Here is a 25,452-nt window from a genome sequence, read left to right on the forward strand (position 1 = left end):
CCTGTTGCTGCATTCAGGCAAGGGTATACTGTGAAAAATTATCATCTCTGGTGGCAACTTCAGAGTCTTTTGCCATTCAGAATCAGTCTTGTTTAACTTAGCTGCTGAGAAAGGGCATTCAGGCAGTCTTGCTTTGTTTTTGTTCCCTTTGTACAGAGTCAGCATGGCAATGATAAGAGCAGAAAGTAAGCTTCAGTTTCTCTCTGCACATTGTCACCAGGCTGGCTATCAGGCTTTGGGCATCTTAGAGTTCTTCCTGTTCTTTAAAGCAGGAGAGTAAATTGGAGTCCCCAGGTTAGGTGTCAGCCTGCAGAGATGTTTGTGGTAACCCACAAACAAGGAGGAACCTAATGTGATGTGCCTTCATATTGACTCTTCCATATTGACTGTCTGCTACGTCTCTGAGTTTTTCATGTTGCATCAGAAGAGTGTTTTGTGAAAATTCTGTAGTTTTGTCAATGCTGCTGGGCCAGTATGGAAAGATTTCAGCAGCTCTTGCTGCTGCCTGGAAGGTTGCAGTAGTAACTGTGTTTTTCTGCAGCATGACATTGCACTTCACCTTTTCCAGCACAGAGGATTTTAGAGGGTCATTCACACAGTCTGTGGCCACAACCTGGTCATTCAGAGTCCTTGAGCAGTTTAACCCTTTAGTCTTTCTGCTCTTAAAACTCTTAAAAAAGGGATGCAGGGAGGAGCACTGATTTGGCAGCATAAACCTTTCATCAGACAGTTCAGGCTGGGTTCTGGATACAGCTCTGGTCTACTCTTAACCAACCAGCACAAGCCTCTTGTTGCAAATTGAGTCACCCAGTGTCACATTTGACTGATTGTGGGAGGGGGTGATGCTAGCTTTGAATGAACTGCCAAGTCTGCAAATACTTGGCAAGTTTTCCTTCTAAAGCTGAAGTCTTGAGGGAAAGCAATCAGGTAAGAACCTCAGCTTTGGAGCAAGGAAAAGAAAGTTTCTGCCCCTAATGGCTGGAAGGGAAGAACAGCCACTCTGGCTGGCTTAAGCTAGGGTAGGAAACTAAGAGGCAAATTATGGCTGCTTCTGATTTTGTTCCTTTTCCACAAGGCCTGTCTTCAAGCAAACGTCAGCTGGAGGGGGTGTGGAGGCTGACTGGGCTTTTGAACGTTGGAGTTGGCAGCTCTAGAGAGGAGCTCCCATGTGCTCTTGGTTACACTGATGTCTGTGTGCCTGTGAAACTTGGGTGTGTGCTCTGGTTTGCAGCACTGCTGGTTGCCAACATGTGGCTGGATGTAGGTGGCCTGCCCTTGCTGTAGTTTGGAGGGTACTGATACATCAACACAATGCAAATCTGCCTGTAGTTAGCTCTTCCTCCTCCCAGATGTATGCACTGCATGGAGGGTTTGTTATCTGGAGCTGCAAGCAGACCCTGCTGGAGGATTGTATCTTGCCCTGGTTTAGTTACATGCTCAGAGACAAGACTTTGTATTGAAAAAACTGGGGTTTTGTTATTGACTTCTCAGTCTTTCCAACCCCCCTCTAGTCTAAAAAAAATGCTTATTATCAAGCAATGTTACCATCCTGGTTGGAATAAAACTGCTGTGTGACTTCTAACTGCATCCCTGCATTACCAGTCAAAGAAAGAGCAGATCAGCTGGCTTGATTTAATAGCAGTAGTGGAGGAAAGCTGACAATGGTGCATTTATTTTTTTTTGTTTGCAGTGATCTTTAGCTCAGAAGAGCACATCTCTGTTAATTGACTATTAAACAACATTGCTTGCTGAGGTGTGCTGGCTTGCCATTTCAATCCTTTAAGGAATAAGCCTCTGATCAGCTGCACATAGGGCTCTTAAATATAATCTGCCTAATGACTGGAGGGCTTTGACCTTATGTTATTAAGGCTCTGATGTTTTGGGTTACAAACTAAACCTTTGGGGTGGGGGGTGGAGCAGGGGTGGGGTTTTTTCTGAAATGGTCCGAACAACAAAGGCTGCTTTTTAATCTCAAAGCAAGACTTGGAAGCAGCACAGAGTCAGTCTAGAGATAAGTCTCTTTTAGCTCAAGATTTCTAGGATTGCACACATGTTACCACATGCCTGGACCACCAGTTAGACACCTACCTGGCCACAGATCCTTTGTCCCAGTTGCTGTGCATGCAAATAATTTGTGTTTGCGTGTGTTTACCCAGTTTGGAAAAAATCTGAGCCCTGAGGGATTTGAGCTTCCTTTTGTGTTCTGAAAGGGGCCATGCTGAGAGCCAGCTGAAGCAATGCTCACTGCCTGCCTTGCAGACACTGCAGGCTCCAGGAGGGTTTGGTAGCCCATGCACTCAGTGTTTGAGGAAGGATGCTTAGTCTGGTGTTTCACGAGGATTCCAGCTGCCATTTTAAAGAGCTCTGCTGACAGGCTCCAGGGGAAATCCCAAGGCAAGCCTGAAAGACAGCAGCAGCTTGGGGTCAGAGTCAGAAAGGGCTGGGCAAAAGGTGGGGCTAGCTGCAAACAGAGGCAGACTGGCTCTTTCCCTCTTCAAATCTGTTTTGTTCAGCTGGCACCATCCTCCTCCACAAGCACGGATGCAGAGGAGGAATGTCCCTGTCGTGGCAGGCTTTGGGTGCTCTCCCCAGGGTGTGGGGAGGGCACAGATTACTTGGATGCTTTCTGGTCCCATTTCCCCTCACACCCCAGTTGGTTGATATACATCATCCTAAAGCCTTAATATTGTGTGGCAGCAGGCTAGAAATGGGAAGGGGGACAAGGCTCACACTTGCTTTTCTGTTTTAGAGTAAATGTTCCAGGAACAGTTGGTATTTCATTGCTGATACTAAACCTGGATGTGGGGTGAGAGAAGGGAGAGTGTGGCTAATGCTGAACACCTGCCTCTGACAAATAATCCACTAGAGACCCTGCAGTAATTTTGTAAATCACAAGCACATTTTCAACCTTCCCAGAAATGTATACTTCTAAATGCTAATCATCAATAGCCTAAATTACTGATCCAGCAGATTAATCTATAAATTGAGGTAGGCTTAGAATAGCCATTGGAGAACAATATTTAGTAAGTTGTATCTAGTTCAGTGCTCTCTATCTCTTGTTGCTCTGACCTGACAAATAAAGCAATCTCTTCTTTGTGTTATATTAAAATGTGTCATAGAAAAGCTGTTTAAGTGGTGTCTTTTTGACCTGTCACATGGCATGTGTCTGTGGGAGAGAGGGCTCCTGCATGCAGCAGTGCTGCAATAAAGTGGGAGACTGTGAAATGAATGATGCCTGGAGCATCAAAATCCAGCCTGCCTGTTTTCCCTGCCTTTACTTTCTTGAACTTGTAATCAGAGAATACTGGAGGTTCATTGGATTGCTCATAATAAAGCCTCAAAGCAAGGATCAGCAGTGGGAGCAATGCATTCCATTTGTTGTAACCTGAAGTAAAACTGCTCCGTGCATGTTCCACTAAGATGAGTCAGGTTGCCACCTCTTTCTAAGGTGACACTACAGGATGTGTGTCTGCCGACTTTGGCCTTTTATTTGGGAAGGGAGAAGAGGGAGTTGGTTTCCTTTGCAGCAGAAAAGGGCAAAATAGGCTTTTAATAAAGCTTAAATTCTGCAGCTGCTGGCTAAGTTAAAAAAAGAAGTTCTGGCACTCTGTCCTCCTGGAGATGAGCCTTTTCCAACTCTCTGCCATGACCCAGGGATGTGAGCCATCCCTTCTCATCTTTTTTCCTTTGTGCCACTTTCTTGGGTGAGAATAACGGGAGAGCTACTTCCCAGGGCTTTACCTTGCTTTACCTTTTCTGCCCATGGAAGTGATTTAGGTTTGTGAATGGAAGGAAAAGAGTCATAGAAGGAGAAGTGCTGTGGCATAGATATCATGGGGGAGGCTTTTTAGTGGTTATAAATAAACTCAAATCTCTGATTATAGACCCTGAAGAGAACTAGAAATTCAAAAGCCAAGAGATAAGAAAAGGAGGAACTTTATATAGAACACTTTCCACCAAGGTGCATGTGGATCAGCTAAGTGTCACTGGAGACCTGAGAACAGCCCTGCTCAAACACCAGATTACAGCCCAGATACGGGCAAGAACACTTTGTCCAAATACTGCTGTGATTGAGCCAGATAAGGGAATTTTTTTGTTCATGCAGAAAGTTTCCTGCTTCTTACTGGTCTCCTGGGAAGTTCAGCATGACCTCCTTGTACCTGGCTGTTTGCAGAGCTTGGTCCTGGTGCTGGAGAGCCCAGCAGCATGAAGGCAGGAGCAGGGCAAAGCATCTCCCTCTCCTTTCCCTTGAAATGTAATTTTTTCCCCCTTTGCTAACAGTAGCCTCTGAAGTGCACTAGAATTGTTGACAAGCAGATTCTCTGCTGGAAACTACCAAATGTTTTGAGCAGCTAGAGGCATCTGGTTTGACAGGGGGGGACTCAGAATACAGACACAACTGGGTGCTTAACATCAGAGCCAGTCTAGGGGTATCCTGAAGTAGCTCCTAGGCAGAGTGTGACAGCCTTGTCCCTTGATGCAGTTGTCACAGATGAAGCTGAAAAAAATGAGGAATTATGCTATGAGTCTCTCTTGCCAAGGACTGCTCTCCAGGAACTGAGAGCAGGCAGAATGGTGAACGACCTGACTCCAGCAGTGTGGGTCACTGGGTGCTGTGAAGGCTTTCACCAGTCCTTATCTGGAAGTTTTGCCAAGGAACTGGTGCTGGGGGAACAGAATCTCAAGCTATGAGGCAGAAAAACTTTCACTAGGAGATCTGGTTGTAACTGAAAAACAAGGAAACAAAACCAGCTAGAGAGGGTGACAGGGTTTAGAGGATTGCTCAGTAAGTTGGGTCAAAGGAAATTTAGCTGTCCTGAAGCAGATAACAGAAAGAGCTGAAAACTGGGCTGAGCAGAGACATGGAAAAGGAACATAGCCAAGAAAAGGCTTGAACTTCCATGGCACAGTGCAAAGGGCAGGAATCTCATAGGTTAGGTGCTTGAGGTTCAAAGTGCCTGCCTGGGTACCCTGCCTTTTCTGGGGTCATGGCATTTTCCTGAGAGCTCCTTGTGAGCACTTGTGGTTGAAGTACAGCCTGCATTTCTGAAAGAGGCATCCACTCACAATGGAAAGACTTACAATTTGGGATCCACCACATCCTTTGGGAAGCTGTTCCCATGGTTAATGCATTTACCATGTAACTGTTACAGTTCCCTGAAGGAGTTTGAGTCCTCAGCTGGCAACCTGCCTGCCTTGCTCAGTACTGCTGCATGGCTCTCTGCCTCCTGAGACAAAAGTTTTGCTACAAGGGGACTAAAGGCCTTCTTGGGATCGTGCAGGCTCCTCTAGGACAGCCAGGAGCTGAACCTGTTCCCTCCAACCAAGAGTGTGAAGTGAGATTTTTGACGCATTAATGTGTTTATTCGCCAATAGTCCACTGGTCTTGTCTCCTCTCTGGGTGAATGTGTACCTTGCTGGTTTGCCCTCAACAGCTGGTATGTCACAAAGGATTTGAGAAGCAGCTCTGGCTTTGTACCAAGCAGAGGCTGTGGGACACTCCGCAGTGAATTCCAGAGATGATGTGTCATGAAAGCCCTGGCCCTGCCAGCCCCTCTGCACGAGGCTGCTGGAGGTAGTGTGAGCCTTGCCAGGTTGCAGTCCTCATGTTCAAGAAGAGCTTTGGCTTTCTGAGCAGATTTTGGTAGTTGGATGTTAGCTGCAAAATCTGTTTGGGAGCCTGCAGCTTTGTGTGGGTGGGAGGAAAGCCTTGTGCTTACTCCTCTGCCTGCCTCCAGCTGGAAGGTGACAACTGATCTTGTGGCTGGGAGAAGTCAGCTGTTTCCATTTTCTTCCTCTAGAGACTTGAAATCTATTCCCAGTGAGGTGGGTCCCTGGGAAGAGGAAGGGCAGTTCTTCTCAGTGAGTGCTGCCAAAGCCAAAAGGCACTGGGAGGTGGCCTTGCCAGCCTCAGACATTTAAAACACTTCAGTCAAGCTCTGGAAGAAAAACAGAGCATAATCTTAGTTTTTCCTCTTACGTACATTTTGGGCTTTCTGCACTATCCTCTGGTTCATTACTAAGCTTTTCTGCAGCCTCAGAAAGCTGTTGAATCAACAGAGAAAGTTCTTGTTGAGAAGAATAGCACATCCTTTCATCACCTGACTTTCTATTGTCTGTTCCCTCCTGGCTGGAAATCATGTTTTATATAGCAAACATCTTTAAAGCTTTTTGGGTATTTCTCTTCTTTCCTTACCCCCAGAATACCCTCTTCGATCTGGATCATTGGGCCAGCTCTTAATCAGGGCTGGAACAGGAGAAGGTAATTGTGATGGATGCCCCAGTGATATTACCCTTCCCAAAAGCAATTAAATGTGGTGAAACCCTCATTTATGTTTTATGACTGCTTGTAGTAGTGCCCAAACATTTATGGTCCCCCAAAGTCCCACATGCTGCCAGGCCAGCTTTGCAGTGGATAAGATAACAGATTATATTTATGCTCTTGGTTAACTTGCACAGCACTGCAAAGCAGCCACTCCACTGGGCTCTGGCTCCTTGCTTGTTGTGTGATGCATTTGTGCTATGCAGCCCTGATTCTCCTTCACCCTCACTTAATTTCCTGGGAACTTTCCCCTCTCCTAGGCTGCTGAGCTTTGTGAATATTTGCAAGTGGAAGGCAGTGTATTTGTTTGAATCAGATCTATTCTTAAAGCTGTCAGATTATTGCTGGGCTAGGAGGGGGTCCCTCCCTGCCTCTGTCCTGCCATTCTCACCTCACTCTGATCAAAGCCTGGCATTGATCTGATACAGTGGGAAGCTAACCAGGACTAAACACTAAGGCTGTCTAGGAGCCACAGGGACAGACACAGGACTCTGAAGTGCTGGGGGGACACTGGGGGTTGTTTTCTCAAGGGTGGTTGGGGTGTTGGATCCTCCTTGCATGGCACACTGCACTGTAAAGAGCAACCTGGGAGTCACACCAGCTGCTCCGCCATCCACACTCATTCACTTTGAAATCCCTTTAGCACTGGAACAATTCCATTAGCAGGACTTCTTAGGCCTGATTTGGAGGGGTTTCTCTGCTGATTAAAACCAAGTCTGCACACCAGTGTGCTGGGCTTGTCATAACCAAGACATTCCCTGTGTATCTCGGGGCTGCTTGCAGCTGAAGTCTTGAACAAAAGATCTGCTGTTAGACAAAGAAGGAAGGAGTGAGCCTCTGAAGAGAGGAAGAACTCCTCTGTTTGCCAGCAGACTTTTTCTAACTATTCTTTTTTAAGGATTGGTCACCAGTTAATCCATGTCGTTTTGCAGACAAAGCTGTCAACATTTTTAAGGTTGCGTGGTGAAATAACTTCAGTGCTGTTGGTTCTAGCAGCTCTGAATATTCTCATACAAATGCCTTTTAAGATAAAAATGGCCTGTGCTTGATCCCAGCCCAGAGTTGAGGTCGTTACTCTTGTATTTGAAACGTCTAAACTGAACCCAGTGAAGTCAGTCAGAACAACAAGTGTTTGAAAGTCAAGTCACTCTTATTTGCATGGCTAAATATGGGCGTAATGCAGGGTGTTACTCTAAAATACTTCAGTGTGTGACCCAGGTTGGAGCCCAGCAAGTGTCCTGTGTGCCACAGACACTGCCCACAGCACCTTCTGACAGCTTCCAAGTCATCAACCTCTTGGGCCTGAGTACCAAACACATCCTCCCCTCTGACTTCTGTTTTTTGCTCTTATCTGCTGTTGGGGTGTGAGGTGCCTCACAACCACATAGGAGTGTAAGCTCACTGGCAACTTGAATATGTGTGCATTTCTGCTGATTTCTGTCCACTGGGTCAGAAGTGAGAATGGCAGAAGCAGGACACCTTCCTCCTCCAACCCTGCAATTTCCCACATAGTGTGGACTGTTGGAGCTTTATAAGAGGCATTTCTTGCCACTCTCAGTGGCAGCACTTAGATACAAAATTCAATGTAGCCCCCCACCTCAGAATGGGGTAGGTGCAGTGATTCTGTGCTGGTGTAGCAAATTCCATCTGAAACTGACACATTTATTATCCCTAAACATTTGATGAATTTAAGATTGTAAAATATACATGAAGAACATGCGTGAGATTTTTTCAGTAAAATTAATTACTACAAGCAGTGCTTTGCAAATTCAGTGTAGTCCATGTGGGAACAGTTTGGGAGTTCTGGTGCATGTATGCAGTCCTTCAGTGGCAGGAGCAGGTCTGGTTTGTATTGTGTGGATGCCCTGGGTGGAGGAGAGCTCTCATGAGGAGTGACTGCAGCTTCCAGCTGGGAAGGGCAGCTCCATCAGCATTTGGCTGCAGCTGCAGTGCTGTGTGTAACAGGGGTGTAGCTTTGGCTGCAGACCAAGCCCCAGTTACAGGTCCTTACCCGTCAGTGAGCATCACACAGGGCTGGTTAGTGCTGGTTAATCCTGGAGTCCTTAACGTCTTCATAGTATCAGAAAGCATTTCAATGCTGCAGCTCTTTCAATTAAGCTCCTGCTGAAGTCCATGCACAGATATTGTAATATAATTGGCTGGCCTGCTGCTGAAACAGCCTCTGTCTGTGCTCCAGGCTGGAGGGGAGCCAGAACGAGCCCTGGGCTCCACACAATGTCATACTGATTAGGAGGGTGCGAGATTTTGTTTTTGCTAAAATAGTTCTGCCAGTACAGCCCAGAGGGCAGCTGCAGTTCCACTGGCACAGAGAGGGCCTTATGCTGCTCTGAATTGTCCCTGGCTCTGGGGCAGGCAAGGATGCCGCTGGGGGTACCTTTATCCTGCAGTAACAGCCTGTGCATGGCTGAGTGCTGCCCAGCTCCACAAGTGCAACTTTACTTTGTTGATATCCACCCCATAGCAACTTTGTCTTAAAGACCCAAGGGAAATATTTTGCTTCCTCTGGCTGTTAGGAAGTGGGTTCTCCAGGGCAGCAGTCCCTTCACAAAGGGTTCGGTCCTGAGCAGGAAACCCTGGTCCAATCCCTAATGAGCCCTTCCTGCTGATAAGGGAACCTCTGGGTCAGGGGCTCTGCCTGAGCCAGTCAGCTCCCCAAGAACTGATGTGCTTTTTGATGAGCACATCCTCCAGAGCCTGTAAAATGAGACTCCAGGCCCTCCAGAGAAGTGGATGCAGACCTAGATGCCACCGAATGGAACCTGCCTGAGGAAAGGCCAGCTCTGGCAAAGCTGTAATATTGCTGCTGCTCTCTGACATTCCTGAGCTAGAACATCCCATCTCTCCCCTGCTCAGCAACTTTGCCTCTTACTGTATATGGAGACCCAACACTGGTTTTATTCCTGGGATAACTGTATTCATGTGTTCAGTATTATGTCTATTTACACCTGGGTTATCCCCCCAGTTTGGGAAGTGGACTGGAGAATAAGGTGCTGTCCTGTTTTGGAGCAAGGGAGCTCTTAGATCTCTTTTTCCAGCTTTGCACTTTGGAATGGCCTATCCAGTACAGTCCATGACATGAAGATAGGATCTTGGAGAGTGCACTAGAAAGGAAGTCACTGACTGGTATCTGCTGGCAGCCCATGTCATGGTGCTCTGCTGCTGTCTCAGTTTTGCTGTTCAAAAGCTGGTTCCATGACACTTATTTCCCTCCTCAAGGTGAGGTGCACTCTGCCAGAGTAGCATTGCACAACTTCTAAAGTCACTCCTAAACTCACTGTGCTGGATTAATAACAAATCCAGCAATAAACCTGGAATACTGGAGCATTGCCCTTTGTCAGGCAGTGCTTGCTGCTGTTGCTGGGAATTGGGAGTGACACGGTTTTTTCCCTTGTGACAAATCTTTGTTCCCCCACTGACTATATTTAGACACAAACACATCCAGAATCAACTGTGCCCATGGCAAGCTGTGCCACTGCCTGCAGCAGCCCTCACCAGGGCAGCATCACGTGGGCTTTTATTGTCACATCTGCCCTGGCCTCTCCCCACTGATGGAAAATGCATCATCTCATCCAGGCTTCGACTGCTGGGCTGCTGGGATGGAGTGCTCTGACTGTCCTTGCCTCATGGTGCCTTTTGTCCCCACTTTTCAACATAGAACCACTTTTTTCAACATAGAACCTGGCTGTGGGAAGGAGATTTTAGACCACCTCTTCTGTCTGTCTGTCTGTCTGTCACGTTGCTATTTGAGCACTAGTGTGCTTTAGTTGTGCTCCTCCTCAGGGATTACCTCCTTGGCTCAATGGAGTCAGTGTCAAAGACTTCCTATGAGTAGGAAGAAGCTGTGAACATCACTGTTCATGCAGGGGTCTCCACCACGAGGCTGTGTGAGGTTGCAGGGAGTATGGGATGACATCAGAAATCAGAAGGGACCTGGGGCTCGGCTTAGCTCTCGAGTTTGCAAAAGCAGTGATGACAAAGCAACTTGGGGTTAGCCTGGGTTGGCAAGCCTGAACAAAAGCCTGAGAAAAGTTAACTCACACTATCAACTCGAGTTAAAACTCCCATTTCCTTGTTCCTTATAAGTACTTGGTCTGCTACAGACAGACCATGCTCCTTTTGCAGGTCAGAGCATTTTCCCCAGGTGCTGACTCCTGTCACCAAAGCCCTCCATGCAGCAGAAGTTTTGGTCTGCTGACAGGATCACAGGCAGGATAATTCCCATTTTCCCACTGCACTTGCATCTCTTGCTGCCTTTGGACACAGCTGCCTGCTCTGCTGCACCCTGTAGCAGCACTCAGTGCGTTTTGTCCCAGCCATGGCTGCTTTTCACAGTGGCTTGGTCTCTGTTGCTCCTCAGAGTGCAGAAGTTTGATGGGCCTCACACAAAGATGCAGCCCTGTGTCAGAAATCCCCACTACTCCAGAGCCTCACACAAAGATGCAGCCCTGTGTCAGAAATCCCCACTACTCCAGAGCACTTCAGGCAGGTTCTTTGGCTCAGTTTGTGGGTGATGAGGGTGTAAATGCTGGGTACCTGCTACCAGCTCAGCAAGTGGAGCATATGGACAGGCACCACTGGGTTGGCAGTGAGTTCCTTGGGCTGTGCCACCCTGGCTGGGTGGTGGCAATCCATCAGTTCTCTCTCCCTGCCAGCATGCCTTGGGCAGTGCCCTCCAACCAGGATCATTGCCAACCCTCCAGCACCATCCACCCTGCTTTTATCTTCATCTCTTCCTTGCTTTCTGTTTTTTTCCACCTGGGATTTCAATGTTTGTTTGTTTGGTGCTAAAGAGGCTTTCTTGTTTGCTTTTTTAAGTACCTGTTGTGACAGGCATAGCTGAGAACAAGCCAGGTTGCTCTCTGCATCCACCCAAGAGCCTGTTTGGGAAACAATGCCAAGTAGGGGCAGGGAGAGAAAGTAGAAATGCAGTTGGGTTTTTCCTGGAAGACTTCCTGTCCTTGGCTGGTTATGTGGGGTTAGGGGTGAGAAGAGCTGGTCACTTTTAGGTGAAGAACAAGACCTGTTATGTCATTCTGGGCATGGTTTCTGCAAGCTGGCAGAATACCAGGCACTGTTGTTCTGCTGCTGTCTGCCCCATCCAGCCAGACCATCCTGACATTAAGGAGCAGATGGCACTGCTCTTGCCTTCCTGACATGCCCCTCTTGCTCCCTACCAGCATTTTGACTCCTCTGTTGAGGAAGATGGTCTGGGAGTGAAGAGCAGAGCTGGCACATGGGCCCCAGCCAGGTCTCTGCATCCATCCCTCTCGTGCAGTGTCTCTCCTACCCTTGCACGCAGAAGGAAGGACAGCAGGGCATGGTGCTCTGGGCAGGAATCTTCCACTTTATTAAAATGAAAGTATTTACTGGCTGCATCAGTTGCCCAGCTGTGGTTAGTTTGCATGAGAACCATTTCCTGCACTTAAGGAAACTATTCAGCTTTACAGCAGATTGTGGAAGGAAGAGATACTACAATGTCCCAAATCCTCTATTTGCTGAGTGGGCAAGTTTCTCACCTGAATCTCTGCCATCCAAGCACTTGGGGTGACAGGAACAGATCTGCCATTGCTGTGCTGCAAGGAAATATCAGAAGTTCCAGTGAGGAAGGGAGGGGAGGAAGGAGAGGGACAGCAGGAGAGCCAGGGCTGGGTGGTCAGGATGGTGTTTTAAGGGCTTTGGGGCCTGAGATGCCATCTTTCTGCACTTGGTGACGTCTGCTTGCCAGCACCCTGTCCTGATGGTGGGATCTGACATGCTGCTCAGTGCTCAGACATCCAAGATCACTGTGTCAAGGGAGATGTGAGGGCAAACAGGAGGAGCAGCACAGAGCTCTGCCTCTGGATAGCAGGAACATTCTGCATGGATGGAGGAAGAAAGTGGCTTGGCAGCAGTGGAGCAGACAGATATCTCAGTGAATCACAGGTTCAGCATGAGTCACTGCTGTCACATGGTTGTGAAGAAGGCACACGTCACAGGGGCTGTGTAAGGAGCTTCGTGCTTCCCAAGGCATCTGAAGCATTCCCCTGCTCCCAGTGCTGGTGAACCCATCACTCATGCTATTCCTGTTTTGGATGCTGCATTTTGAGGAATATAGGGCCAATTGCTGACTCCATGGAGAGTGGTGAAAGTGGTCAGAGGGCTGGAAGCCATGAGGAATGAGAAAAGCTTGAAAGGACCTGGGATTGTTTAGTCTAGGAAGGAGCAAGCTGGAGGGGGGGTAATATAAAAAGCTTTCAAAGACATAAAAGGCTGCTGCAAGAAGTGAGGGAGTGATCTGTTCTTAGTAGCTACCAGGAAGAAGATATCAAGTCATAGGCTGAGCAAGGAAGTTTAGTCACTGGGGAAGAGTTACATAAGTGAAAGGCTGATGAAGTACTCAGACCTCAGTGTGTGTCAGATTGGTGTCAGGAGACCTTCAGAGCACCCATCTCTGGGTGCGTGGGAGAGGAACTCATCCTGCTTTGGCTGGTGGGATGCACTATGAGACCTTTGTAGCCAGATTCCCAATTGCTGGAAGATTATTTTCTAAAGCTTGTGATGAAGTCCACCTCCATTAAACAGGCATACATTTCCCAGACACTGCTGAGCATGTTACAAGACATCAGGGATTACATGTGGCAGTGACACTTTATCACTGCTATAGCAGCAATTTTCCAAGCCTTTTCAGCTGCAGGCTTGCACCAAGATGAGGGGAAGCATTACTGTTAAGGACAGGGATACAGAGCATGTTCACCTATAGTGGGACAGCAGGGGAGCCCATGGCTTGCTGCTTGTCCCTGTGTACGACCATGCCAGATGAGGCACAGGCACAGTCCTTGTCCTGATGACATTAGATGGTGCAGGGGAATCCCCCCACCAAGGCAGAGCTCCCCAGCCTTTTTTCCTTTTTTTGTTTTTTTCTTTCTTTTTTTTTTTTTTTTTTTTTTGCTGGTTCAGGGGCAGACTTTGGCTGTGCTTTTTAATTGTGAAAATTCAGAGCATGTCTTTGTGTCCTAAATAGGCGATTGTCCTGATCCTCATCCCTGGGATCCATTATGTCTTAGCAAATTACTTTCTCTCTTTTAAATGCCTTAGTGATTAAAGATGCCACAGCAGATACCCTTAATGAGTACAAAAAGGGTAATAATTCCTCTTGTTGGCACTGAATGCAATTAATCAGGCCCCTTTACTTGCTTTTTAAACAGATGAGGTATTTAAGGCCAAGCAAGTTTTTAATTGGACTTTAATGTTTCTCATTTACTTCATTTTGGCACAAGCGTAGGAATTCCCACCCCCAGATTTGCTGGATTTATTCAGGGTGATAAAAGGCTCAGCATGGAATGAAGACTCAGCAGCAGACTCAAACTTGTCCTTCAGCCTGTGCCTGGCCCCATTGCCTGGCCCAGGCTTGGTCCTGCTGCAGCAGCACAGAATTGTCTGGACAGGAGCAGAACCAGGCTGTCCAGCATGGGACTGACGCTGGATATTGATAATATTTCTGGAGTAGTCATCAACACAAAGGTGCAACATAGCCTGCCCTTTTTTGTCATGTTCCCTTGCCTTGAAGGAACTGTTGACTTGTGAGTATTCTTGTGATTATCTGGATGCTCTTGATGGAGGTCCATATCATAGCCCAGACTCTGTAGCTTCAAATAAGGGGTGAATTATATGTTTTAAGCAAAATTCCTGAGATCCATGGCCAAGAGGACGTACAGAGGCCTTGAGCCCCATTACGGATGTCTGCATCCAGATGTCATTAATTTGTGCCAGAAATTGCCATGGAAGAGAAGATACATCGTAAGCAGCTCTCATCTGATTTGCAGCTCCTGTTCCCTGAAGCCAGCACGCCCTCTTCTTCCATCTCTGGCCATGAACCATCTTGCCTTTGGTTCCCTTCCCTCCATCTCTCCTCCACTGTGGTTTGGGGACAGCAGTGGCCTGTCAGCAGGTCCCAGTCTGTGTTTCATGCAGAGACATGTTCAGCAGCCCAGCTTGGCTCACTGGCCCCTGTCCCAACTCAGCCCTTCCCTGCCAGCAGCTGACCGAGGTTCAGCCAAAAAGGATCAGCCTCGGCATGTGTGAGCCTGCCTCTGAGCCTGCTCGTCACTCTGCAGGGCAGAGCTTTCTCTAACACCCAGGAAAGATCCCAGAACTTTCAGTTGGGTTTTTCCAGGTGTGTGCTGAGTCCTTTGCAGTCAGACCTGTCTGTATTTCAAGTGACAGTGACTGTGGAGTTCCACCCATGGAAAGGTCAGTGGATGCAGATGAGCTGTGGGTGTCCTTGGATAGGTGAGATGGTTCTTGAGTCATTGGGGTTCTTTGCCCCAAAAAAACATTCAGGAGAAATCTAGGGACAAGGGACAACACCCTCCATTTCTACATCCCTGCTTTTCCCACTTCAAAGGTAGGAAAATCTTAAGCCCGAGTGTGTCTGGAAAGCTAAGTGTATTCAGAGAAATGTGTTATTGAATACCTTGTGTTAATTTAAACACCCTCTGCCTGCCAGGCTTGGGGCAGAGGAGCTTTGCCAGCTGGATCAGCCATAGCACTTCCCTAGATCTGTTTCAGGGCATCTTTAAGGCCTCCCAGTGCAGCTTAAGGAACTGCTGTGCACAGCCACTGGGCTCTGCTTTCCAGGCAGCTGTGCAGCAGGGAATGCCATGGGGGAGGTTTGCCCAGTATTTTATTTGGTTCATCCTTATTCTTTCTTGTATCTCCTTTCTGCTGACTCCCTCACATCTTGAACACTCATCTGATACTGGGCTTGGTGGTTGAGCAAGGCTTGTGTAGTCCTGGATAGCCAGATGTGGTAACCAAGTCTCTCCCATTTTTTCTTCTGCTGAGAACATCTTTACCCATTTTGCCCCCTTACAGCACTTCCCTGCTACCTGCAGATAAGGATACCTGGAGCCATCATGCCTTGAAAAGTAAGGGATAATTGGAGGCTGAGCAAGGATCAAGGTTTTGTTGTGTGATCATGGTGTGAAGGGCTGTAGACATCTTGATGAGAGGTTCAGGGATAAAGGCGAATCAAAGAGATCCAGCTTGTTCTGTGTCCCCACAGAGTGAACAACTGCTGGCTGTTGGGCTGGGCTCCAGCCATGGGCAGGGACTGAAGGAAATAAGAGGGCCAATCCTAGGACATTCCTGCTCCTCTGGCTGGTATTGAGGAGGGGCAGGCAGCCTTGTCCAGTTGCTATGGAGCCTGCCAAGATATCCTTAATCCCAAATATATCTATGTCAGGAAGCTGCAACCCCAAGTGACTCTAGCCAGCCATTCTTTCATTGAGAGTCTTCTGGCTGAGGCTTACAGAGTTGTCATTTTCTTTGATTTAATTCCATATAAACTGCAGAATTATTTTCCTTTAGAGGCTTGCAAATTACGGAAGCATAAACCATGCTAATGATCCGATAAGGACAACTTTGGATACGTTCCCAAGAACGGCTACTCCTGGGCAGGAGCGTGCTCAGAGAGCACTGATGGAGAGCAATTTGCCATGCTCACCTGGCTGCCTTCCTTGGGCCCCCCTTCCCAAATTCCTTCATCTCTCAGGAACGAGAGTAATTTCCTCTCTGGCTTCTTGCAGAGGCAAAGGCCCTGCAGACCTGAAGTTATCTCTGGAATGTGTGTAAACACGAGTTCAATGGGATGCTGTTTGCCCCCCATTCCTGGGGGGGTTGAGAAGGGTTAATACAAGTTTGTTTTACGGGTTCCTATTCCTGAGAATTGTCTTCCTTAGAGGGCAGCTCAGCTGACCTGAGCCCCTGTGTGTGCATTTCCCAGCATAAAGGGGAGATTGGGGGGCCCCACCACATGGATGGGATTTCACTCCTCTAAGAGCAAGGGATGAAAGAGCAAAGTGGTCTTCCTGCCAAACAGGGACCCAGGAGATGGTATGGGATCACAGTGCACGTGCACTGGGACTCAGTGTGCAGCTAACAGGATTATTTAAGTGATGCTTGGACAGAAACAAATCAGGAGAAGGGTGGGGGTTACAGGCAGTTCTGTGCTCCCATCTTCAAAGAGCACTGAAATGTAAGCAGGGGGACAAAACGTTTTAAGTGACGTATGGGCTGGGGCAAAATGCATTTCAATGAGAGGCATAAGGAACTCTATCTGTTTGCATAAAAATAATTCAGATGTAAGTTCATTAGTGGTGTACAAGTACGTCACTAATGAGACTTGCCTAGAGACCAGTGTTCTTGGATTTAGAATAAGAAGCAGGAACCAGAACATAAAACTAGAGAAAATCAAGCATTAGTACCAAGTAAATGGTTAATTCCTGGATGTGTTGTCAGCACTAGTGACGCACTGAGGCTGGATGCCTTCCAGAAAACAACACTTTAACTGAAGACAAAGAAGCAGACTTAGCACAGAGGTGATCAGTGGAATGGTTTGGCCTGGTGTATACAAGGGGTCAAACTAGATGATTTAATGATCTCTTTTGGCCTGAAAGCTCTCTGTTCTCTTAAGAAGATAAATGAAAAAGCCCTTTCACAAAAACCAAGCACTTGAGATATGTGTGTAATGAACTCTGCTGCTTCCAGGGGAACGGCAGAGCAGGATCTGCAGGAAGCGTGACCTTGCCGCCTGCAGGCTGCCTGGAGTTGGTGGCCATCTGTTTGGTGGCAGTGGCTCACCACCATTGAGGCCACCACTCTCAGCTCTGTTTTTAATTGCCATCTCCCTGCATTTAACCAACATTTGCTCCTTAATCTCCATCAGGGTGAAGAGGCCAAGCGGTATGAGTAGCCTCCTGGGGAAGATCGGTGCCAAAAAGCAGAAGATGAGCACACTGGAGAAATCTAAACTGGACTGGGAGAACTTCAAGGAGGAGGAGGGGATTGTGGAGGAGCTGGCAATCCATAACCGAGGGAAAGATGGGTAAGAGGGTCATTACCTAATGGTAGTCCAGAATTTCCCATCACTTCCTTTACATGTGGGAAGCCCATTGCTGGCTACAGAGTTCAAAAACCCGTGGGATTTCTTAAGGATTTATTCTAGGGATACATAAGGCCAGTAGCTGCTGTAAGCATCACAGGGGAGACAGGTAAGTCTGCAAACATCTATCACTCTCTGCTAACAACCTTGTGAGTTCTCTAAGTCCAGCCAGTGTCTGGCTTTGTCATCTCTCCTGTTTGTGGCACAGAGCATGAGCTGGTCCAATGCAGCCCGTCCATGAGGAAACACAATTGCCTTTGTCCTGTTTTCTTTTTTCAGTTTGGGAGGGTTTTGTTCTGTCCTTCAAATCACTCGTTTCAGCTGCATCTGTCCTCCTTCCTCCAGCATAAAGATTTGTGTAAACCCAGAGCAGCTGGCAAGGTGCGTCAGAGATTATGGCAGTGCTGGACATTGGTTGTGTGCATCAACCAATGTTCACTCCAATGAAGTTAATGGAAGTATCATAAAAGTAAATGGTGATGCTGTAAATAAAGCAGAAAGTTAATAACATGCACTGCAGGGAGTGATAATGAGATCAGAAGCAGCATTTCCACTACAAGTGCTTTGCTAAGCTCTGGGAAAACATAACCAGCTTAGTGGACAGCTCGTAAAATGTACATTTTATTATAAGCTGTTCTTTTACTGGAAGAACTCAAAGCTTCTGCATTCCAACAGATTGGATTTTCTGTTTTAAACACATATTTTATAACTGTCAAACTATCAATAGATATTTTCAGTTTGGTCTTGCACCCTTCCACAAACACGCCTTCTCCGTCAAATCTCTCCTGATCTGTTTCTGGTCATTAAATAAATGCATGCCCTTGAAAAAGCAGAGCAATTCAGTTGAGTGTTGCAGAGGAGCAGCTGTTCCTCTGAGATCCCTGAAGTCCAAGGAGGTGCATGATTTACACCACATACAGGTGTGGCAGAGCAGTGTTTGTGTCATCTCTTGTGTGCCCAAACCCAGTATGTCAACTGTTCTTGGCCAGTGCTGTTGCCTTTCCCACCCCATCCAAGCAGGACAGCTTGCTCTTCATGCCTGGCAAGCCTTCATCACGTGATGGTTCTTGAAGGCTAAAGAAGGGATCAGCACATGGAAAAGATGAGCAAAGCAAAGCAGCAATTTTAAGAGCATCTTTAATCTTGGACAGCTTTGGGTTTTGCTGCCTGTCACATCCCAGGCTAGAAAATCTGCTGAGCTCTTGGCAAGCAGTTTTTGTCATTAAACAAATGAGGAACATAATGCCAGGATAACTTTATACACTCCTTATGAATATGTTTACATTAGTCAGGCATGCAGTGTGAGGGGATCAACCGAGTATCTGTTCACCAGGAATTGCTTCCACCTTCAAGGTAAAGGGAGAAGGGAGGAGCACCAATGGAGGCACAGCCCTCTGCGTTTCTGCTTACAGACCACCTCGGTGTGAAGGGTGCAGTGCCCTCCCAGAGCAGCCATCTCGCCTTGGGGGCAGGTCACACAGACACAGCTGCTGCCGGCCCCAGGTCGTTTCACAGGAGCCTGTTGTCCCTTCTGCAGCTGCCTCTTCTCCTTTAATAATGTCAGCCGTGCTCACCCTTCAGTGGGCAATCATTTACACATCTCTATAAAAATTGTAATGAGCTGTTGTTAACCCTTCAACCCAGGCAGGCGAGAGCGGGGCGCTGCCTTTAATCCCTGGTGCTGTTAGAGACCTCTGCTCCCCACGTGTCCTGCTGTGCGATTGTAAATGTCTGCCTGCAAGGAAAGCTGCAGCCCACTCCTGGAGATGTTTGCTCAATGCCATACATCCTGTGCACTTACAGAGATGGTGTATGCGTGTCTCAAGGAAAGCAGGAAGCTTCACTTTTTGCTCAGGAGAGAAGACAGGCTGAATTCCTTTATTGTGCTAACCCTGTGGAAGTTGCTGCAGCCCAGAGCTCCTTGTACCTCCCTGGCCCTTCTCCAGCAGCCACACCAGAACACAGCAACCTAGGGGAGCAGTGGGGTTGTGGCATCTTTCTGCTGCCAGTGCCAGGTATCAGCCAGCCACAGCCTGGGCCTAGAATTCCTGAGACAGAGGGGACATATGCTGTCCCCTTGCCTGTCCTCCCTTGCCTCTGATTTTCCACCCCTTGTACCCCCAGCCCCCATCCAGAGATTTGCATTTCCTTAGAAGGAGAATCTGGGCTTTTACAGCCTGGCTGTATCAGGTCCTGAGGGCCTGTCCTGGATTTGACAGGAGGGGCTGCAGTAAGGAGCAGAGGCAGCTATTCCCTTTGCTGTTCATCTCTCTGATGTGCTTTATAAATGGAAATGTGTAGTGGCCTCTTAATTGGGCCACCTTTGTAGGGCAGCCCCATGGGGGAGCAGCCGGCCCCAGCACTCCTGCACCGGGTGACTGATGGTGACTGACAGGGGACAGGCAGCACCAAAGACCCTCCCCAGAGCAGCTTGCAGCTGCCCTTGTTAGCAGAGACTGCCTTGCTCCCAGTAGGTTTACTTTGCTGTGCTGTGGGTCACAGCTGCCCTGTTTCCAGGCGGGTTGATAATTTACAGGAAGCTATTGATTCAGGTAGCAAAGGTTGTTTAGACAAGCACAGGAGGGGTGTTTGTGCCTCACTCGTGCACTTTGCACTGTGCTTGGTGGTGCCTTGGTGTTGGCTGCACGGAGCTGGCTGAGCACAGAGCTGCCCTGCAGCTCCAGCACAGGCTTCAGAGCATGGAGGGGCTTGTGCTGACCCTGCAGCTTCCCTGCTCACGTCTGTCTGCACCTCCAGCCCCTGGGTGCCTGCAGCCAGCCAGCCAGCCCTGGTGTATGCCCAGGTCGTGCCTGGGGGTCTGCTCTGGTACCTAGAGCACTTTTCTGTGGCCAGCCAAGGACAACGCCATGGGATGACGTTGGTGGCTGTTCCTCATCCCTGCAGCGCTGCTGGCTGCGGCTGTGAGACCGCATTCCTGGTTCATGATCCATATCAATCCCCCAGGAGGCAGGCCCTGCCCACCAGAGAGGCACAGCAGCCAGGGGGGAAGAGGAGAAGAAAGAGATTGACCCCTTGCTGGGGTTGATAGATGGGTGTCCCAGAGGGGCCAAAAGAGCTTTGGATTCAGTAGGTTGGGCTGTTGCTGCCCAGGCCATTGGGGTGTTCCCAGATGAACGTCAGTAACTCCTGTCCTTGTCTTCCCAGCTGGGGTTGTGGCTGGTGTTCAGCAGTGGAGGGGGAGAAAAACCACACGCCCAGTAGTGACACTGAGCACATACAGCGTGACCCCTCAGCTTCCTTCCTGTGGCCTCTCTGAGCCCAGCCCCAGGAGCCGCTCACCTCCCTGCTCACAGGGATGAAGGGAAGCGACACTCCCCTGCCTGCCTTTCCTGAGCCACTGTGGGGAGGGGGCCTCAGTGCAAAGCCCTCCTCTAACAGTGAGGGGAAGGGGGCACAAAAATACCTCCTCCCAGCCAGCTCCTGGCCTGCATTACACTGTGCTGGTCCCTGCCCCTCGCAGCCAGCGGAGATGAGCTGACCCAGTTGTGTCAGCACGAGATGGGCTGGAGCTGAGATGGGAGTGGGTGGCAGCAGGGACACATGGGGCTGTTCACCCGCCTGGGGGAATCACTCACTGAAATGAATCTGGATTAATTCATTTCCAATGATGACTGGGTGGGCAGGAGTGTCAGGGCTGTCCCTTGCAGCAAGGGCAGAGGCTCCCTGCTGGGAACACATTCAGTACAGGTTCAATAGTTGTAGCATAAAGAATTGCAGAATCACAGAATGGTTCAGGTTGGAAGAGACCTTTAAGGGCCAAATAATCCAGCCCCCAGCAGTGAGCAGGAATTCTTTATCTAGATCAGATTGCTTAGAGCCCCATTCAGCTTGACCTTGCAGGGACCTCATCATCAAATTTTCATCTGTCTCACCGGTAGGAGAGGCCTTTAACCTTCCCATGTGGGCCTTGGGCACTTTCATGCACACCACCCAGCAGCCTGGAAAACCTGCAGAGCCTGAGATGCTCATCTTCCCATAGGCTTTGGTCTTGCTTTCAAGCAGTGGGCTGCTCTGGTGAGCAGGAAAAGCAGTGACCAACAGAACAGCCAAATTCAGTGGTTCCCCACACAAGTTTAATGACCTTGTCATGGCAGTCCAGTGTTTGCCTCCCTGGAACAAATGCAAAACAATTGTGATGATTCAGTTACAGCTCCTGTTTTGAATTGCAATTTCACTCCTTCTGTAGGTTAATTAGTAGCACAGCCCCGGGCTGTCTATGGCAAGCGTTTGCAGTGAACTACATTAAAATTCAGCTGCATGCCATTAATGAGGAGCAAGGTGCTTTTCCAGGAGTAGGCGTGCCTTCTTCCTTGCAGCACTCAGGTGCCATGCTGAGGGGCAGCACTACATACTCGGTGGTTAGAAGCTGGTCTGTGGCTGGGAAACCCCTGGCCTGCATCCCTGAGCTGCTGCAGGCTTGCTGGGTGATGCTTTTTGCATCTCTAATGCTCCCTGTGCCTGTTCCTGGCTTGTATCGTGGGCCTGTCAGCCTGTACTGAAGGTTGTGGCTGGGTTTGAGCTGCTTTGCTAGGTGGTGCAAAGGCCTGCTCTGTTCCCCTTCAAGGTGCCTGTGGAGGACATTTCTCAGCTGTAGGAGAAGAGCTGGAACCAGAATCAGCCAGTTCAGTTCTCTAGCCTATGAGACCACCAGAGCTCTGGGAGTCCCCCCAGGTAGCAGCCAGCAGGCCACAGAGCATTTTTGGTGTCCATAGCTGTTCAGTGGAGCAATCAGTTCATGGAAAGAGAGGGAGGGAGACAGACAGTGCTTTCCCTCCCTGCTCATCCCTTCAGGTGGGGTTTGCCCCAGGCTGGGGCCACACAGGCTGCCACAGGCACTGCTCACAGCCTCTGCCTCTGCCTCCCTGCAGGTACATCGAGAGGAAAGCGTTCCTGGAGCGCGTGGATCACAGGCAGTTCGAAATTGAACGCGACATCAGACTGAGCAGGATGAAGCCCTGACGTGCTGGGGGTGGCCAGCCCCCCACATGGGGGATTTTGCTCCCTTCTGTGCCCCAGGGCTGGCTGGGGGCTGCCGGCCACCGATGACCACCAAGCACGGGAACTGTTCTCTACCCAAGACTCAGCCTGTATGTCTCAACATACAGGGTTTTCCTTTTACTGTAATAGTTTGGGGAGGGTATTTGTCAGTGGACAGGAGGCACTTGGAGGGTTAAATGGCCCAGCAGCTGATAGAAGACACTGGTGTAATTCTGGCAGCAACTTTCCAAGGAGAAGAGGTGGTGGCACCCATCCTTTACCAATCCCAGGTGCTTCTGGCAGCAGGAGGAGCCGCCAAGGCTGGGAGAGTACTGGCATGTTTGGTGGTGAGAGTGGATCTGCAGGAAGGTTTCATGGCTGCTGTGCATATTCAGGCTGTGGGCTGGAGCCCTTCTGCCTGCTCTGCCATCCCCACAGCACTCCCTGCCCCTCCGCCCTCTGCTCCTGTCCAGACAAAGCCAAACTGTCTGTACTTGTTTGTGGGGTCTGATGATGCTGGGGGGGGTTAAGCAAGCTGGTGAAGAAATCCTTCCTTGTTCACGCTGTCAAGAAGATGGGAGCAGCTGCAGCAGGCAGGAAGGGCCAGGATCTGAGTGTTCACGTGAATAAAGTATTCCATCCCAACACTTTGGCATGCTGGCAGTGTGGTTTGTATGGGAAGCAGAGGACAAAGAAATTAGGGATCACATGCAGCAAGGAGTGTCTGACAGGAGTCATAAAAACTTCTCTCAGAGGTGCCCAGTGTGTGCCCTGATAGCAGCCTGGAGGTCAGAGCAAGTGCTTGAAGCAAGTGCTTTCCCTCCTCATTACTGGCTGGTGGTGCAACGAGACCCAGAATTGGGGATGACAAGGTCAATGTAGTCCTGTAGCAGTGCTGCAGGAGTGAGGAAACCCATCCAAAGCATGGCCACGCAGGGACATTCAGCAAGTGCAGCTGCCTGGAGGGCAGGCCAAGGCGCCTGGGTGTGGAAGGAGCAGCTGGAGCTGGAGACCAGCACTGCACCATCATCCCAGCCATCCCTGCTGGCCTGGCTCCGGTGGAGTTGGGCAGCTCCCCATGTCTGGCCTGTGCACATCCTTGGAGCAGAGGTATTCACCAGCATTTCCCCACCTGATGCTCTGGGCCTGCTTGGTGGGGCAGCCCGTGCTGGGTGCTGTGCTGGGGAAAGCAGCACCAGCCCCTCTGTCCTTCCTGGCCACAGGGTGAGTGATGCCATCACTGCCACAGCCCCTTGCCTGCAGCTCTGAGCACGGCCTGAGCCTAGGGCTCATGTGCCCACTGCTGAGTCAGCCCCTGCTCTGTGCCTGTGCTGCAGGATAGACCAGAACAAAACACCACGTGCTCAGGGGAGCTGCAGCCTTTGGCACCCTGTTCTGTACAGAATCAGCTGTATTGGACCTGCTTAAACAAGCCTGAAATTGGACAGAAACAAAACAACGGAGTGATGACATGTTTTCATCTCCAAACACTTCCAAGCCAGTTGCTGCTCCGGCTTAGGTTGCAAAAACAGCCAGAGTCCCTGTGCAGGGCACTGTTGTGGGGATATCTCATCTTGGGGCTCCTGAGTGGCAGTAAATGGCCCTGGCAGGACCTCAGTGTGGGCTGCGGAGCAAGGCAGGTTTGCTGCAGTAGTTAGGCTGCTCTCCTGCTCAGAATGGTAGTGCTGGACCATCTCCAGCATCTTCTCCCCTTGTGTGCTGTCCTGCCCTCCTTACAGGGACCCTCCCAACAGTGACTCCAAGGCAGCCCAGGCTTGTTTTGCTGCAGATCCCAGAAGATGGTGAGATGCTGAGGTAGCCACAAGCAAGCTGGGAGGGCTGGGCCTGCTGTGAGTGCTGAGCAGGCAGCCAGGGAAATTATTTGCCTATTGCTCTGCTGTTGCTGAGAGGAGAAGAGGAAATATTTGGGAACATCTCTGCCCTGTGTTCCCCATGACTGTGATGCTGGATAGCAGCAGGAAAGGGTCATGTCACCCCTGCACAGGCTGAGACCCCATGGCATCTGGCTTCTGAGGGCTGCCAACCAAAACCTTTGCTATAGTGTGAGTATCCCTGCTGCATTCCAGGGATATGCTTTCTGCTCCAGCAGCTGGGCAGCACCAAGTAGGTAAGAAATGGAAAATAATTCTGTGCATTGTATCATGAGCAAGAGCAGAATGGAGATGCAACAAGTACCCTTGGAGATCCCAAAGGCCAGAGGCACCAAACCCAGCCTTGTTGTTAAAAGCATTAAAGAGCTCCAGGCTGTGTCCATAGTGTGTCCTGCAGCTGCATCTGGCTCTGGATGGCTTGGGGGTGGCTTTGGATTCACATGCACACTAATGGTGTGTTAGAGGGATGTGGCCAGCAAAACCTCCCTGGTATGCTGGTGAACTGGCAAAATTGATGACCTGCAATTTATGGGATCCTGCCTGCCAGTCCCAGCTGTGCTCTTCAGAAACCCTCCAGAGTTTTTTCTTCTTTTCAGCTGAGCAAATGTGGAAAACCTTGAAATCTTGGAAGCAACCTGACTTGTTGGAAAATGGCAATGTAATGGCAGTGGCCAAGAGCCTCGACTCCCTTCTCTGCTGGGCCCCCCAGCTCGTGGCAGCATGGTGTGCCCAGCTCAGCATGAGGATGCTGGGCTGCAGTGCCAGCTCCTGGCCCAGCAAGCTGGGGCAGGCTTGGTGGGATGGCCGGGAGGCAGCCTCCAGCCTGGGCTGATTCCTGGCTTCCTCCACGCTCCCCAGCGTCCCGCGTTTTTGCTGGGTTGGATCACGTATTCCTCGCCTCTCTTTCCTGAAGACGAGGAGTGATTTACAGGTCTCCAGAAAACACAGCTTGGCTGCTTTGGAAGGAAAAAAGAAAACAACCAAAACCCCTCTCTGCTTGCTATTTCCATTGCCCAGTTGCCTTGACATGAAGGGCAGTAGCCCCAGGACCCGCCAGCCCTCAGCGTCGCCACCAGCCCTTGATGTCCCCAACAGCCCTGCACTTTCTGTGAGGAGCAATGTTCTCAGATGTGGGTCCATCTTTTGAGACATTCCCACCTTGAGCTGTCTTCTCTGGGAAGCTCACGTGTTCTCCATGGGTTGGGACCACCCTGGGCATTTGCTTGGGTAATTTTGGTCCTATAAGGAGTTCCTCATGGCCGGAGCATCACCTCACCCCGAGGAGCTCCCCCTTCCCT

At 49.5% G+C, this 25,452-nt stretch overlaps 1 protein-coding gene across 1 annotated transcript in view; it reads left to right on the top strand.

The window, feature by feature from the left end:
• Positions 1-22,909, top strand: part of CFDP1 (craniofacial development protein 1) — a 60,173-nt gene extending 37,264 nt beyond the window's left edge. Inside the window, exons 6-7 of the mRNA XM_066557682.1 lie at positions 17,049-17,207; positions 22,154-22,909. Of these exons, the coding sequence (XP_066413779.1) occupies positions 17,049-17,207; positions 22,154-22,244 (250 nt within the window). The 3' untranslated portion in view covers positions 22,245-22,909. The remainder of the gene's footprint in view (positions 1-17,048; positions 17,208-22,153) is intronic.
• The last annotated feature ends 2,543 nt before the right edge of the window (positions 22,910-25,452 follow it).

Source organism: Molothrus aeneus, chromosome 11, assembly GCF_037042795.1.
Source record: "Molothrus aeneus isolate 106 chromosome 11, BPBGC_Maene_1.0, whole genome shotgun sequence".
In the NCBI taxonomy this organism is placed as follows: domain Eukaryota; kingdom Metazoa; phylum Chordata; class Aves; order Passeriformes; family Icteridae; genus Molothrus; species Molothrus aeneus.